The sequence below is a fragment of the Heterodontus francisci genome, chromosome 10, assembly GCF_036365525.1.
Source record: "Heterodontus francisci isolate sHetFra1 chromosome 10, sHetFra1.hap1, whole genome shotgun sequence".
In the NCBI taxonomy this organism is placed as follows: domain Eukaryota; kingdom Metazoa; phylum Chordata; class Chondrichthyes; order Heterodontiformes; family Heterodontidae; genus Heterodontus; species Heterodontus francisci.
In genome coordinates, this window is record NC_090380.1 from 93,828,185 (window position 1) to 93,841,896 (window position 13,712).

General features: G+C 45.1%; 1 protein-coding gene across 1 annotated transcript in view; it reads right to left on the minus strand.

The window, feature by feature from the left end:
* hunk (hormonally up-regulated Neu-associated kinase) overlaps positions 1-13,712 on the minus strand; it is an 84,974-nt gene that overhangs the window by 40,302 nt on the left and 30,960 nt on the right. Inside the window, exons 3-5 of the mRNA XM_068040017.1 lie at positions 8,868-8,923; positions 7,623-7,758; positions 6,996-7,123 (exon numbers count right to left, since the gene is read on the minus strand). Of these exons, the coding sequence (XP_067896118.1) occupies positions 6,996-7,123; positions 7,623-7,758; positions 8,868-8,923 (320 nt within the window). The remainder of the gene's footprint in view (positions 1-6,995; positions 7,124-7,622; positions 7,759-8,867; positions 8,924-13,712) is intronic.

The following is a 13,712-nucleotide window of genomic DNA, read 5'->3' on the forward strand; positions in this document are numbered from 1 at the left end:
CTGTAATTTCCATGATTCAATGTTAAGATAAGGAAAAGCTCATCTCACAGCCATTCACCTTCGCATAGCTAATTCAATTGCAGCATTGGATTATAGTGAGTTGCAGAACCCCATAGGACAAAGAATGTTTTGAAATGAATATTAAAAAGGAGAAATACTAAATCAGCATGAATACTTTTCTAATGTCAAGAATAGTAAAAAAAAAAGGCATCATTACTATAATAGGAGTTGAAGCAATGGATTGCAACATATCTCCTCTTCACCTGTAAACTTCAGCAGGCCTGCTGCTTCCTGTGTTGATAGCGCTGACGTTATGGCCATGGATTTCCCCAGCAGTGGATACTTCGACGTGACGTTCCGGAACGTGGCGGGATGCATCAAGTTCCTGAAGGCGTTCAAGGAGAAAGGGGACCGGGCGCCACTGTCGATCCTCACAGCGGAGCCGCTCTTCACGCTTCCGTCACAACGGGACCGGGTGGTGACGATTCACCTCTACAACCCCCATGTTCCGGTGGTGGATGTACTCACCTTTCTCGCCAGGTACGTCGAGGTGGCCGGCAGCAGCACTGATGTCAAGGACCCCTTTGGGATCTGGACCAGCAAGCGGCAGGTCAAGGTGACCTTGAAGGTAGATCCCAGTGGAGCCATCATCCACCCTCCCTCCAGCTTCGCTATCGGGGGAAGTCGAGGCTTCTTGGTCTACGCTGGGCAGCCCAGAGTTTGCCGCACCTGTGGCAAATCTGGTCACATGGCAGCCAACTGCAGCACGGTTGTTTGCAAGAACTGCAAGGAGGAAGGCCATCAGACCAAGGACTGTAAGCAGACTAAGTGTTGCAACTTGTGCGGTGCGGCAGGCCATCTCTACAAGACCTGTCCCAAACGTTGTCTGAGCTATGCTCAGGCGGCAAGGTCCAAGGAATGGCCGGGCGAAGGTTCGACGAAGGCGTCCGCTGTTCGAAAGGAGACCAGCAACCTTCTCCGCAGTGAGGAACTTCAACCTGAGAAGGAAGGGGAGGCGGCTGAAACCAACGACCCAGCACCTACCCAGCGCCCGGAAACCCCTCCCCCACAGACAGAATCAATGGAGGAGGAGGCAGCAGATGGACAAACAGGTCAGTGGCAAGTGGTCCAGAGGAAAACCACAAAGAAAAAACATCCCAAAGCCACCACCCAAACCAGTGGCAAGAGGAGGCTCTCTTCTGAATCAGACTGCAACAACTCCTCTTCACTGGACGGGGAAATGCTGGAACGACAGCCCCTTCAAAAGAGGCGGCAGAACTCCGAGATGGATGATAAAGCATCCCAGCCCCCGGGCACTGGAAGCTGTGATGGGCCCAGCATGCCCCAACCCCAATGCCCCACACGTAACGAAGTGGCCAACGCATCTCAGTTCTGCGACACCGGGAGCAAAGACACGTCTGGCGCACCTGAGCTCCGGGAGACCGGGAGCTGTGATGTTTTCGAGGAGGAACAGATGGAAGCAGCTGAGGACAACCCAATCCTCTCTGCCTACAAGACCCCCCCGATGTCACCCGAGCGGCACAAACCCTGCATGAAAAATCAGGAGGGGTTTCTGAGCCCAACCAACGTGAAACTGCTTGCGCATACGATGGGTATGCAGGAACATCCCGAAGGGGAAGGACTGGGACTAGCGAGGACAAATGGTATGGGAAGCAACAACTAATTTTTAGTAAAAAATGGGTGTAAGAATTGCTTCCATTAATGTGCGTAGCATTAAATCTACTACGCGATGTGTTTCAACCTTGGATTACCTTGCCAAGGTCAAAGCTGACCTACTGTTTCTGCAGGAGTGTGGAATACCACACCTCAGCACCTACAGGCAGTGGTCGCGATGGTGGTCCCACGGGCCATCGATCTGGTCGGGGGGAAATGACTGCCGTTCCTCCGGCCTGGGTATTCTGCTGCGGGGAGGTAACTTCACCATCTCCGAAGTTAAGGAGGTGGTGGGCGGCCGCCTCCTCGTAGCAGACGTGATGTACAACAACACTCCGCTCCGGTTGATCAACGTGTACGCCCCGGTACAACGCAGCGAGCGGCTGACCGTCTTCCAGCAGCTCCCACTGCTGCTGGCGACGTCCAGGCCGGTCATCCTAGGCGGTGACTTCAACTGCATCATCGATGCGGCTGGACGATCCGGCAGTGACGACAGCAAACTGGACGCTACGTCCAGATTCCTCATAGAAACAGTTAAGGATGCCAAACTGCACGACGTCTTCAGCAAACCTGCAGACGGAGCGCAGCGCAGATACACATGGTCAAGATCGGACGGGTCTGCCCGTTCCAAGATTGACTTCCTGTTTGTTTCCCGTGCTGTCACGGTCGGATCCACCGACGTCAAGCCGGTGTTCTTCTCCGACCACTGCCTCTTACTGGCCGACTGTCACTTACAGGACGACCAGCGGGTTGGCAGAGGGACGTGGAAGCTCAATGCGACACTGCTGACCCCAGAGAACGTTGAGGAACTCAAAAGGGATTACAATGGTTGGAGGACCGTGAAACCCCTCTTTGAGTCTCCAGTTCACTGGTGGGAAGCGATTAAGGAGAACATCAAGAGGTTCTTCATCCACAAAGGTGTTCAGAAGGCGAGAGAGAGACAGAGGGAACTGTCCCGACTCCAGAAAATTATGCAAAATCTACTCCGGTTGCAGTCAATGGGGGTCGAGGTCAAGGAGGACCTCCAAGAGGTGAAGAGCCAGCAGGCCTCGCTCTTTGCCAAGGAGGCCTCCAAGATCATCTTCCGGTCCAGAGTCCGCTCCATCGAGCAGGATGAGACGTGCTCGCGTTACTTCTTCCAAAAGGTACACAGAGAGAGCTCTGTTATCAGCAGCCTGAAGGAAGAAGATGGCTCGGTAACGTCTTCCCAGTCCGACATACTAAGGATCAGCAAATCCTTTTATGCTGGGCTGTATGACGCGAAGCCCACAGACAGCAGAGCCTCCCAGTCCTTCCTGTCATCTATCACAGAGGTCTTAGATGACAGCAGGAGGGAGGGACTGGACAAGCCGCTAACTCTGGACGAGCTGACAAAGGCCGTCGAGTCTTTCGAGGCGAGTAAAACTCCCGGGAGTGACGGCTTACCGGTCGAGTTGTACTCGGCCCTGTGGGACTGGGTCGGCCCGGACCTGCTGGAAGTATACGAGAGTATGCTCCTGGCCGGTAGCATGTCAGAATCCATGAGAAAAGGCATCATCACCCTCATTTACAAGCAGAAGGGGGAGAGGGTAGAAATCAGAAATTGGCGGCCCATCTCACTGCTTAATGTTGATTACAAGATTCTGTCCAAAGTCATAGCCAGTCGAGTCAAGTCTGCTCTGGAGCTGGTGATTCACCCCGATCAGACCTGTACTGTACCCGGCAGGAAGATCTCTGATAGCCTCGCGCTACTCAGGGATACGATCGCCTACGTACGGGACAGGAGGGTGGACACCTGCCTCATCAGCCTGGACCAGGAGAAGGCTTTTGACAGGATATCGCACACCTACATGATGGACGTGCTTTCCAAAATGGGGTTTGGGGAGGGAATCTGCAATTGGATCCAACTGCTCTACACAAACATCAGTAGCGCAGTCTCAATCAACGGGTGGGAATCTGAAAGATTCCCGATCAAATCTGGAGTCAGACAGGGCTGTCCTCTGTCCCCGGTCTTGTTTGTTTGCTGTATTGAACCCTTTGCTGAGTCTATTAGGAAGGATGCGAGCATAAGAGGGGTGACAATCCCAGGCAGCGGAGGCACTCAGGTCAAAACCTCCCTGTACATGGATGACGTCGCCGTCTTCTGCTCGGATCCGCTGTCCGTGCGCAGACTGATGAGCATCTGCGACCAGTTCGAACTGGCCTCGGGAGCCAAAGTTAACCACGGCAAGAGCGAGGCCATGTTCTTTGGCAACTGGGCTGACCGATCCTTTGTCCCCTTCACCGTCAGGTCAGATTACCTGAAGGTGCTGGGGATATGGTTCGGAAGTGCCGGGGCGAGCACCAAAACATGGGAGGAGCGAGTAGCCAAGGTACGACAAAAGTTTGGCATGTGGGGGCAGCGATCTCTCTCCATTGTGGGTAAGAACCTGGTCATCAGGTGCGAGGCGCTCACGTTGTTGCTCTACGTGGCGCAGGTCTGGCCCATACCCCACTCCTGTGCCGTGGCAGTCACCCGAGCCATTTTCCGCTTCGTCTGGGGATCTAAAATGGACCGGGTCCGGAGGGACACGATGTTCAAATCTCTGGACATGGGCGGGAAAAATGTACCCAACGTGGCCCTCATCCTGATGACCACCTTCGTGTGCGGCTGCATCAAGCTGTGTGTAGATCCCCAGTACGCAAACTCCAAGTGTCACTACGTGCTGAGGTTCTATCTGTCCCCGGTGTTGCGAAGGATGGGCCTGGTCACATTGCCGCGGAACGCTCCGTGCAGTTGGGACGTGCCGTACCACCTATCCTTCGTGGAGCAGTTTCTGCGGAAAAACACCTTTGACTACCGGTCCATCAGGCAGTGGTCTGCACGGAATGTCCTCAAGGCCCTACGGGAAAAGGAAACGGTGGATCCTGTCGGATGGTTCCCCGAGCAGACCGTCAAAGTCATTTGGCGGAATGCCTCATCACCAGAACTTTCAAACAAGCACCAAGACGTAGCTTGGCTGGTGGTGAGAAGGGCCCTCCCCGTCAGATCCTTCATGCACACCCGAAGTCTCGCCCCCTCCGCACAGTGCCCCCGCGTTGGCTGTGGTGGGGAAGAGACGGTCGCCCACCTCCTCCTGGAATGTGCCTTTGCAAAGCAGGTGTGGAAAGAGATGCAGTGGTTTTTGTCAAGGTTCATCCCAAGCAGCTCTGTAACACAGGAGTCTGTGCTCTACGGGCTGTTCCCAGGGACGCACACCGAGACAAACATCAACTGCTGCTGGAGGACTATCAATTCGGTGAAAGACGCCCTTTGGTCTGCCCGAAACTTGCTGGTCTTCCAGCGCAAAGAGTTGTCCACCACCGAATGTTGCAGACTGGCACATTCCAAGGTCCAGGACTACGTGCTGAGGGACGCACTAAAGCTTGGGGCAGCCGCAGCAAAGGCTCAATGGGGAAAGACCACAGTGTAAGGTTCCCCCACCAAGCTAGACTGAGGGGCTGGATCCATGGGAAACCCCTCGAACTGTATCGTTAATATTCTGAATTGCTGTAAATGTAAAACTGTAATTGACATGACAATTGTGAAACGGAAGGGTTGGGAAGAAACTCATGACAGTATTGAAGGAAACTGATCTCGCTTGCAATGTTTGTATTTTTTGGTGCTGTTTGGAAACTGTTTGGCAATGTAATTTTTACAGATTTTTATGAATAAAGTATATTTTGGAAATAAAAAAAAAAGTTATGGCCATGTTACTGCAGCTACAATTATAGGAAGGGGCAGGAAAAGGAAATTTGGGCCCAATTTTAACCCATTCAAAGCCCATCCACCTAAACAGAGAGGAAATCAGGCTCAAATGTGTTTAAAAAGCTGGAGTAAAATGGGTATGTACAGTTGGTTTATAATCGGTCTGTGAAAGTCACTCTCAAGCAAATTACTGCTTAGATTGTGGACCTCATTGAAATGTTCGTGACTATCCTTCATTAAAAGATGCACAGAGTAGAAATGAACAGTGTTAGAGAACGAGATCCGCTGCAACATGCAAAACCACATTGGCCCTGGTATTTGTCTGGGTTGTATTTCTTTTCTGTGTTTACTTGTGACTGGATTCAATCTATATTGGAAACGTGCTCTTATGTTGCCCTAAAATGTTACTAAATTATTCTGAATTGTTCGGTACTTGATATGAGAGTTCCGTGTGCTAAAATTACTGAATTTAAGGAAATGAGTTTCAACTTCTGACCCGCTATATTTATCTTCCTCAGAAAATATGTTCTAAGCTGGCAACAAAAGAGGGGCAGCTTACCTGTTCTTCACAAGTTTTTCTACTGATTCACATCATCCTGTTGCCTAATTGCCACAATAATTGCTACTATGGTTAGCCCATGATTAATCTCAAATGCTGTGCCATTGAACATCGTCCCAAGGGTTATTAGGGATCGTCAATAAATGCTGGCCTTGTCAGTAATGCCCATATCCCAGAACCAAATGAAATGCATAGTTTAATCAATAAGTGAGTTAGGCTACTTCCGAGAAAAATACAACATTAGCTCCCCTAATGTTTCAACGAGTATATTTGGTGACTAATTGAGCCACTCAGACCAGGAAAGTCACTAGTACATCTCCAGTCTATGCTTTTACCTGACCTTATTCAGGTAATAAGTGGGAGTTTGAAAATTGGCCTCAGCCCCACCCCGCTGCATTAGGAAGAAGAAAATCAGTCAGGGTACCTGCTCATGGTCACTATCCAGTGACCCCCTTCTGAGCGTATGTCTGTGTGAGGACAAAACCGAACGGTCACTGGAGCAGATAACTGGTGTCTGAAAGATCATGTCCCAGCAATGCCTTCCAGAAAGGAGAGAAGAGGATGGGAGAAAATTGTTGCAGAAAAAGTAAAATACATATGTGTCATCATTACTCCAAAGGATACTTTTATTTTTGTTAGATTTGTATTAAGCACTTCTAACCCAGCCTACTGTCTTCTCTCCAGGTCAGTGGAAGAGCACCATTGACAGGGGCCTGCCATCAGGTTGACTGCTCACCATCTCTACCTGGAGAAATCATTCACAGAATCATCTGCATTAAAAACTGCACTTGAAAGAAGTACATTTGAAGTCTGAAAAATACATACACTATCTTGACAAATCATGTGAAAGCAAATGCAGCCAATTTTCAAGCATACACTGAGATCAAGAATGCATAGTAAACTAATACAGTGAACGCATAGAAACTAAAGTTTGCAAGCTGATTTCTAGTTGAGGTTTCCCTTTAAAAGTGTTGAGGCAACTGGTCCCTTAGTAACAAGCATCAAACAGCTGCATGGATCTGCTATTACACAATAAAATCCTTGATCAGTTATTACCTGATGAGAGATGGACAGGTAGTGGATTAAGGTCTTTATTCACCATTTTCTGATGCAAAGCTCTCAGGCTGAATGGTTCCACCGTAAAAGGTAAAGTGCCAGTCAACATTGCATAAGTATTCACACCACTAAAAAGCAAAATTAAATCATTAGCAGATGTGCCATCAGCCCCTGCCCCCCACTCCCCACTGTCATCTTCCCCCATATTTGCTGCAAACTCACAGTTGTTGCAAATCTGCAGCTGAACTACAAATTCCGGGAACATTAACAGAACCCAGGAGTTATTTATTCTGACATTAGCTCAAAATAAAAAATCCCCCATCTTTGGACCATGAAGTTGGTTTAGAGTTTCTAAGGGAAAGATTTAGATCATTAGAAAAACCATGCAAATGTTAACGGTATCCCCTGTGGAAAACATGATTTGGGAAATATAATGTGTCAGGAAAATAACTTCAAACATAACTTGTCTGGAAAAAAAATCCCTAATGCAAAATAAAAATTCAAACCTCGATTAACATAAAGATACAGTATTTTAAAATAGTAAGATAAGACAATAAAGCTGGAGATGTTCTTTTTCACTGAATGAGTATTCTTAAAACCCAGTTTCATCAATGATAAAGCACTTACATTGACCATATATCCACTTTGGGACCATATTTCTTGCGTGCTAAAAGTTCTGGAGCTGCGTAGGCTGGACTCCCACACTGAGTGCTGAAAGGATCAGAATAACCCAAAATACCAGCACAGTTACTCAATCCGAAATCTAGTGAATCCAAGGGAAGGAATAGCAAGATGAAGGTGGGCTTGTAGATTTGTTTTCAGTCTCACAGTACTATGATTATGCTGGAAGAATTTTCCTTTCCTAAATAACATTTAAACAATCTTTCACAAATGCACAGATCAAATGCAAAATATTTCATTTTCTCAGTCTTGTCAGTTGACACCCTCTCACATTAAACATTCAACATCCAGCACGATAAACTTCCTAATAAAATTAAAAGTAGTAAATTTCCATGTTTCTGTTTCGACCTGTAATCTAATTGTGTTTACTTGAAGTCATTATTGCCCTGTGGAAACTTGAATTATGCAATAATTTGAAAAAAGCAATTTAATTAAAATGTAATTATCCAAATTAAGCACTTTGAATTAGCAGCAGTAGACTGTATTGCTAAAATTTAACATTACTGTTTCTTAAAATTTCTCTTTCAGAATTAACTATAACACATGCATTTATATAACTTCTTAACATCATAACATCTCACTTCCCAGAATGAATGGCATTTGAAGTGCAGTGAATATTGCTATGTCAATAAAAATTATATCCATAACCAAAGGTTCACCTTTCATTGTTAGTGTTCCATTCAACATTCACTAATCTCAGAATTCTGGTCACTCTCCCTGAACCGATTTCTTATTTCACAGTTTACTCTTTAACAACTCAAATTAAGAAAAGCAGAAAATACTGAAATACACAGCAAGTTGATCAGAATCTGAAAGAGAAAAGGCAGGTCAACATTTTGGGTGTGAACCTCTTCTCAAGACAATTGTCCCACCCAAAACATTAAAGTAACTTTTCTTCATCAAATACTGATTGGCCTGCCCTACCTTTCTCGCATTTTCTGATTTCATTTCATATTTCCAGTATTTGTGGTTTTCCTTCTCAACTCCTCCCAATTGTCGCTTTCTAATTTCAACTTCTGCCTCCTCTCTCTCCCAGAATAATATTCAAATTTTGATTTATCTCCTCCCAATCTTTCTAATTTCACTGCAAAGTATTCCCTTCCAACTTTCCCTTTGTGTGTACCAACTACACAAAAACATTGCAAAGGATATATCCCCTCCCAGCTCTGAACATTTGCTGACTGAGCATACCTATTAATTTTATATTGTTCTTTTCATCCAGTAAAAGGTTTTCAATCTTCAAATCTCTGCAAAAAAATTGAAACTCAAGAATTCATTCAGAAAGTCTGTTAATGTGAAAAATAGCAATCATTTTGAACTGAGAGTAAGAAATTTTGGGGGGAAAAAATTATCATACTTCTGGGAGTGAGAGTTAGTGTCAGCGTGATGGTTATTCCAAAAATATGTAATTACTCAAGGTCAGTACTTTTACAAAATGTGAATTAAGCTGTTGAACACTGGTGGGGTGTTTATTGCCTGGTAAATGTGCAATGTTCCTCTAGGGACTTGTCAGACTTGTTTTTGGTAAGTTCGGCACTGCTGGTTACAAAGAAATGAAAAATATCTTCATTCGCTTCCCCTGAAGTACTATTTTATGGCAACACTTTATAAATCATCACTGACGCACTTCCAATGGCTCAGTGTACTGTGTGAAGAGAGTTTGCAGCAGACCTAGGGTTAAAATTCCCATAAAATGCCAGTTTTAGCATACTGGTTAATGTGTTTGCTTCAAATTTGTGTGTGTGCTATTTAACTAAGAAGCTAATCAATGCTGAGATAAAAAGTGCACACAGGAATTGATGCAAATACATTAACTAATTGGTACACAGAGGAATTCCCTCTTGTAGGCGTGCTGCAAACTCTCTGGTTTGGCAGCACCATAGCTTCAGATCAATGCAGGTATGTATCATTTGTAGCTGCAATAAATGTCACTTGCAGGCTCTGATTGTAATCCAGGAATAAATTAAAATGAAGTCATTTCAATTCCTATGATGAAATGGATTCTAGGAAATAGCTTGACATTATTTTATCCCATATGTGAGTATCAGCTACACAGAAACATATGAACAGTGTTATGGATTCTCACTGGCCAAAGTGAAACAATCTGTGTAAAAGGCACAATAAAAATAGCCACTTGGTAGGTTGTATTTATTCTTCAGTATGATGATGGTTTGTGTAATAATGATATGCAATTTTTCTGCATGTTCATTGTAGAGGACAAGCTTCAATTGTCCAAATTTCTGATTTTTCTAATCTTATGTATATGCTGAGCAAGTTAATCTAAGCTAGTATAGGCACTATAAATTGCCTCCATGTGAAGAGAGGGTGTGAGGAAGTATATTCGAGGTAGCTGTGGGAGTCAGTGAGTTTATCATGAATATTAGTGGACAGTCTATCCCCAGAGATGGAGACAGAGAAGTAGAGGAAGGGAAGTGTCAGAGATGGACCATGTAAAGGTGAGAGAAGGGTGGAAATTGAAAGCAAAGTTGATGAAGTTTTCCAGTTTGGGGCGAGAGCAGGAAATGGCATTGATACAATCATCAGTGTACCGGAAAAAGAGTTGGGGAAGGGAGCAACCAAGTTGCTCACTCCTGGTTGCAATTCAGTGGCTCCTGCTGAAAAGTGCATCAATATGGATATTGAATGAGCACAGGATCCAGCTTGGCTGTAATTCCACTTAGTTTAAGGTCAAAAAGCATGTTTAGGTTCCCAAAGTTCTGAACCTTATTGCAAATATACTTCTCCCCCTTTATCTGTTGCTGAGTTAGCCTTAGGAGATCCAGCTACTTATCAAAATATCTCCTCCCTACTGCACCTCATAGTTATATCTGTTGTGCCCTAAACTCCCTTCCCCAAAGTTGAATCATCTACCATCATTGATTGTCTATACATTGTCATGCAGGCCCTCACCTGCCAAGAATGAGGCACATTAATTTTGCCACATGAACATTGATTTTTAAACTGTTACTGGAGTAAAGGAAGAACTTGCTTTAAAAAAAAACACCAGAACCTTAACTGGAAAGACATTTGCATCGTAACAGACAGCACTTGGAAAGAACAAAGGCGTCATTCCCTGCTCCAATTTAATCCACAATGGACTTTTGATTACCAGACATTGAAAGTGGAGAAGCTAGCATTCCAGGGTTGACTGCGAAGATTCTTCCAATACACAGAGGCGACCTGGTCAAACCAGGCAGTCATGTGACCACCTGTTGGCCAACTAGGGGAGTTTTAAATTGGAGAAACAGTGTTTGAGGACAGAAAGCTGGTTGCTCCCGGACTGGAAAAGACCTCATTCCTGTCTGCTCTCACCATTGAAGACATATGAACTCCAAGAGAGAAAAGTCTCCTACAGTAAACAAGGTTTAAGAAGTATACTGGGCCCCAACAAAAAGCAAGATCTACCTACAAGCAAGGACTACAGCGAACCCAAAGCACAGTAACAAAAACCCGTCTTCAGAGATTGCCTCAAACCTCTCTACTTTATTTTTTTCTTCTGCTCTTTTCTGTCTCTATTTGCATGTGCGTATCGCATATGCAAGCTAGCATGTGGCACGGTGTGTATCCGTAAGCGTTAACCGAATTAGAAGTTTATTCTTAAGTTTCACTTTTCTTCTTTAAACCTAAGAAAACCTGTTTGTGCTCATTTATTTGCCTTATAATTGGGAAGCAGTGAACAAGGATTCACCAAGGGGGAGCTCAAAACACAGTGTGTTTAAAAATTAAACCGTTACAGTAAGACCAGGGGAAGGCTAAGAAAGACCCCTGGACATCTTTCGCACCTGGTCGTAATAAGGCACACATAAAGAATGACCAGTGGGTGAGATACTGGAGCACTCCTGGCAGTCAGAATATGTCATGATCTTCAGTAAAGAAAAAAAGAGAAGCGAAGCTATTTTTCATAATATCTGCTTTATAATTTCAATAATAAGAATTGATTAGGTTCCATAACATGACTGAAATTACCACAAACTTAGAAGCAGGGGAAATGTGCTCAAGCTCTGAAAAGGAAAGATGTACAGACAATTTAAACCTAACTTCTTTACATCCAGAGTTATGAACATGTGCAATGAGCTGCAGTGGAGGCCAATTAAGCGTGGACAGATTAAAGAGAGAATTTGATAGATATTTCAGGGAGTGAACAATTGAGAAGTATTAGTTTTTGGGTCCAGCCAGCGAGACTGTATTTTCCATTACTGGATTACAATTTTATAGTTAAAATTTTGAAATGGTGATTAATAGATTTATTATTACATTGAAAGTATTAGCTTTCAGAACCTGTCAGATGGACCAAAATGCTGGAGCATCAGAAGATAAGAAATTGGAACAGGAGTAGGACATTCGGCCCCTTGCGCCTGCTTTCCCATTTAATGGCTGGAATTTTACGCCAACCCAGCGTGCCAGATGGTGCCAGGGAGGGTGACGTAAAATTGAGTGGGAGGCTCCAGGAGGCCTTCCCAACCCGCTCCCACTTCCGCCGCACTATACCAAGGGAAAGGGGGGGGGGGGTGAAAAATGGGCCGCCCGCCCCAGGCCAATCAAGGCCATTAAGTGGCCACTTAAGGCCTTCGCCCACCTCCACCCAGATTTTACCCGTGGCAAGCGGGCATCCTGCAGCTGGGAAAGTGAGAGTTGTTGGCCTCTCCGCGACCCCGGGGCGGGGGCCCTGATAATCGGGCATGGGGTGCCCGATTGAGGGCCGTCGCCGCTTCCCCAACCAACCCCACGACCCAAGACGCCCCCCTCCCTCTATCCGATCACCCTCGCCTCGCCGGGGCCTGACCGATTACCCCGGAGAGGCAACCCAAACTTACCTACAGTCCTGGCTCCATGTTCTCGGTTGGGCTGCAGTCCATGCAGTGGCCACCGCTCCCGTGGCGCTGCTGGGACTAAGAGCTGCCGGCCCAATGATTGGCAGCTCAGTGAGGTGGGATTTCCTCCTTCAAGCGGGTGGAAGTCCTGCCTCTGAACAATTAAAGCCTGGGGACCCGTAAAATGTGGGACAGATCCCCGGGCTAGGCGAAAGCGGATTTGCCACCGACTTTTACATCGGTGTCCAGCTCCCGTCCGCCCAATGTAAAATCCAGCCCAATATGTCATGGCTGATCTACTTCAACTCCACCTTTCTGCATTATCCCTATATCCCTTGATTCTTTTAGTATTCAAAAATCTATCGCTCTCAGCCTTGAATATACTCAATGACTTAGCATCCACAACCCTGTGGGATAGAGAATTCAGAAGATTCACAACCCTTTGCATGAAAAAGTTTCTCTCATTTCAGTCCTAAGTGGACAACCCCTTATTTTGAAACTGTGATCCCTAGCTCCAGACTCCCCTCAAGAGATTTATATGTTTCAATGAGATTCCCTCTCATTCTTCTAAATTCCAGAGACTATCAGCCCAGTCTACTCAATCTCTTCTCACAAGACAATTCCCTCATCTCAAAAATTAATCTAGTGAACCTTTGTTGCACTCCCTCTAAGACAAATATATCCTACCTTAGGTAAGGAGACCAAAATGCAATATATATAACATTTTCCTAGGCTATGAACAGATTTCTAAAAGAAATGCCATAAAATGCTTCAGAGAAATCAAATAAAGATCATTTATATCTTTGTAGATTTAATGGTAAATCCTTCTTGAAATATGTGACAGGCAATAAGCACATTTCTAAAAACATCACATAATTTCACATCTCTTGGAAATGGCAAACATTGAATGCTCGATAGAATAAATTTGATTAATCGTATCATAAAAATCATGAACAAATGTGGAATTATAAATTGTTTTAAATTGAGAAGTCTTAAATGTAAATCATACATTCAAAAGATAAAATTGTTCAAATATACACAAAGTAAAGATACATGTTTTGACTTTTGCCAAGTTATTTTAGCACGATATTGCATAATTATTTACTAAATCATTGAAGTAAACATGTCGGAAGAAAAAGCCATTCAGTCCACTGACGCTCGTCCCTCTCATAAATTAACTTTCCCATCACAACATCAGCAATGCACCATCAGCATGTATTTTGAA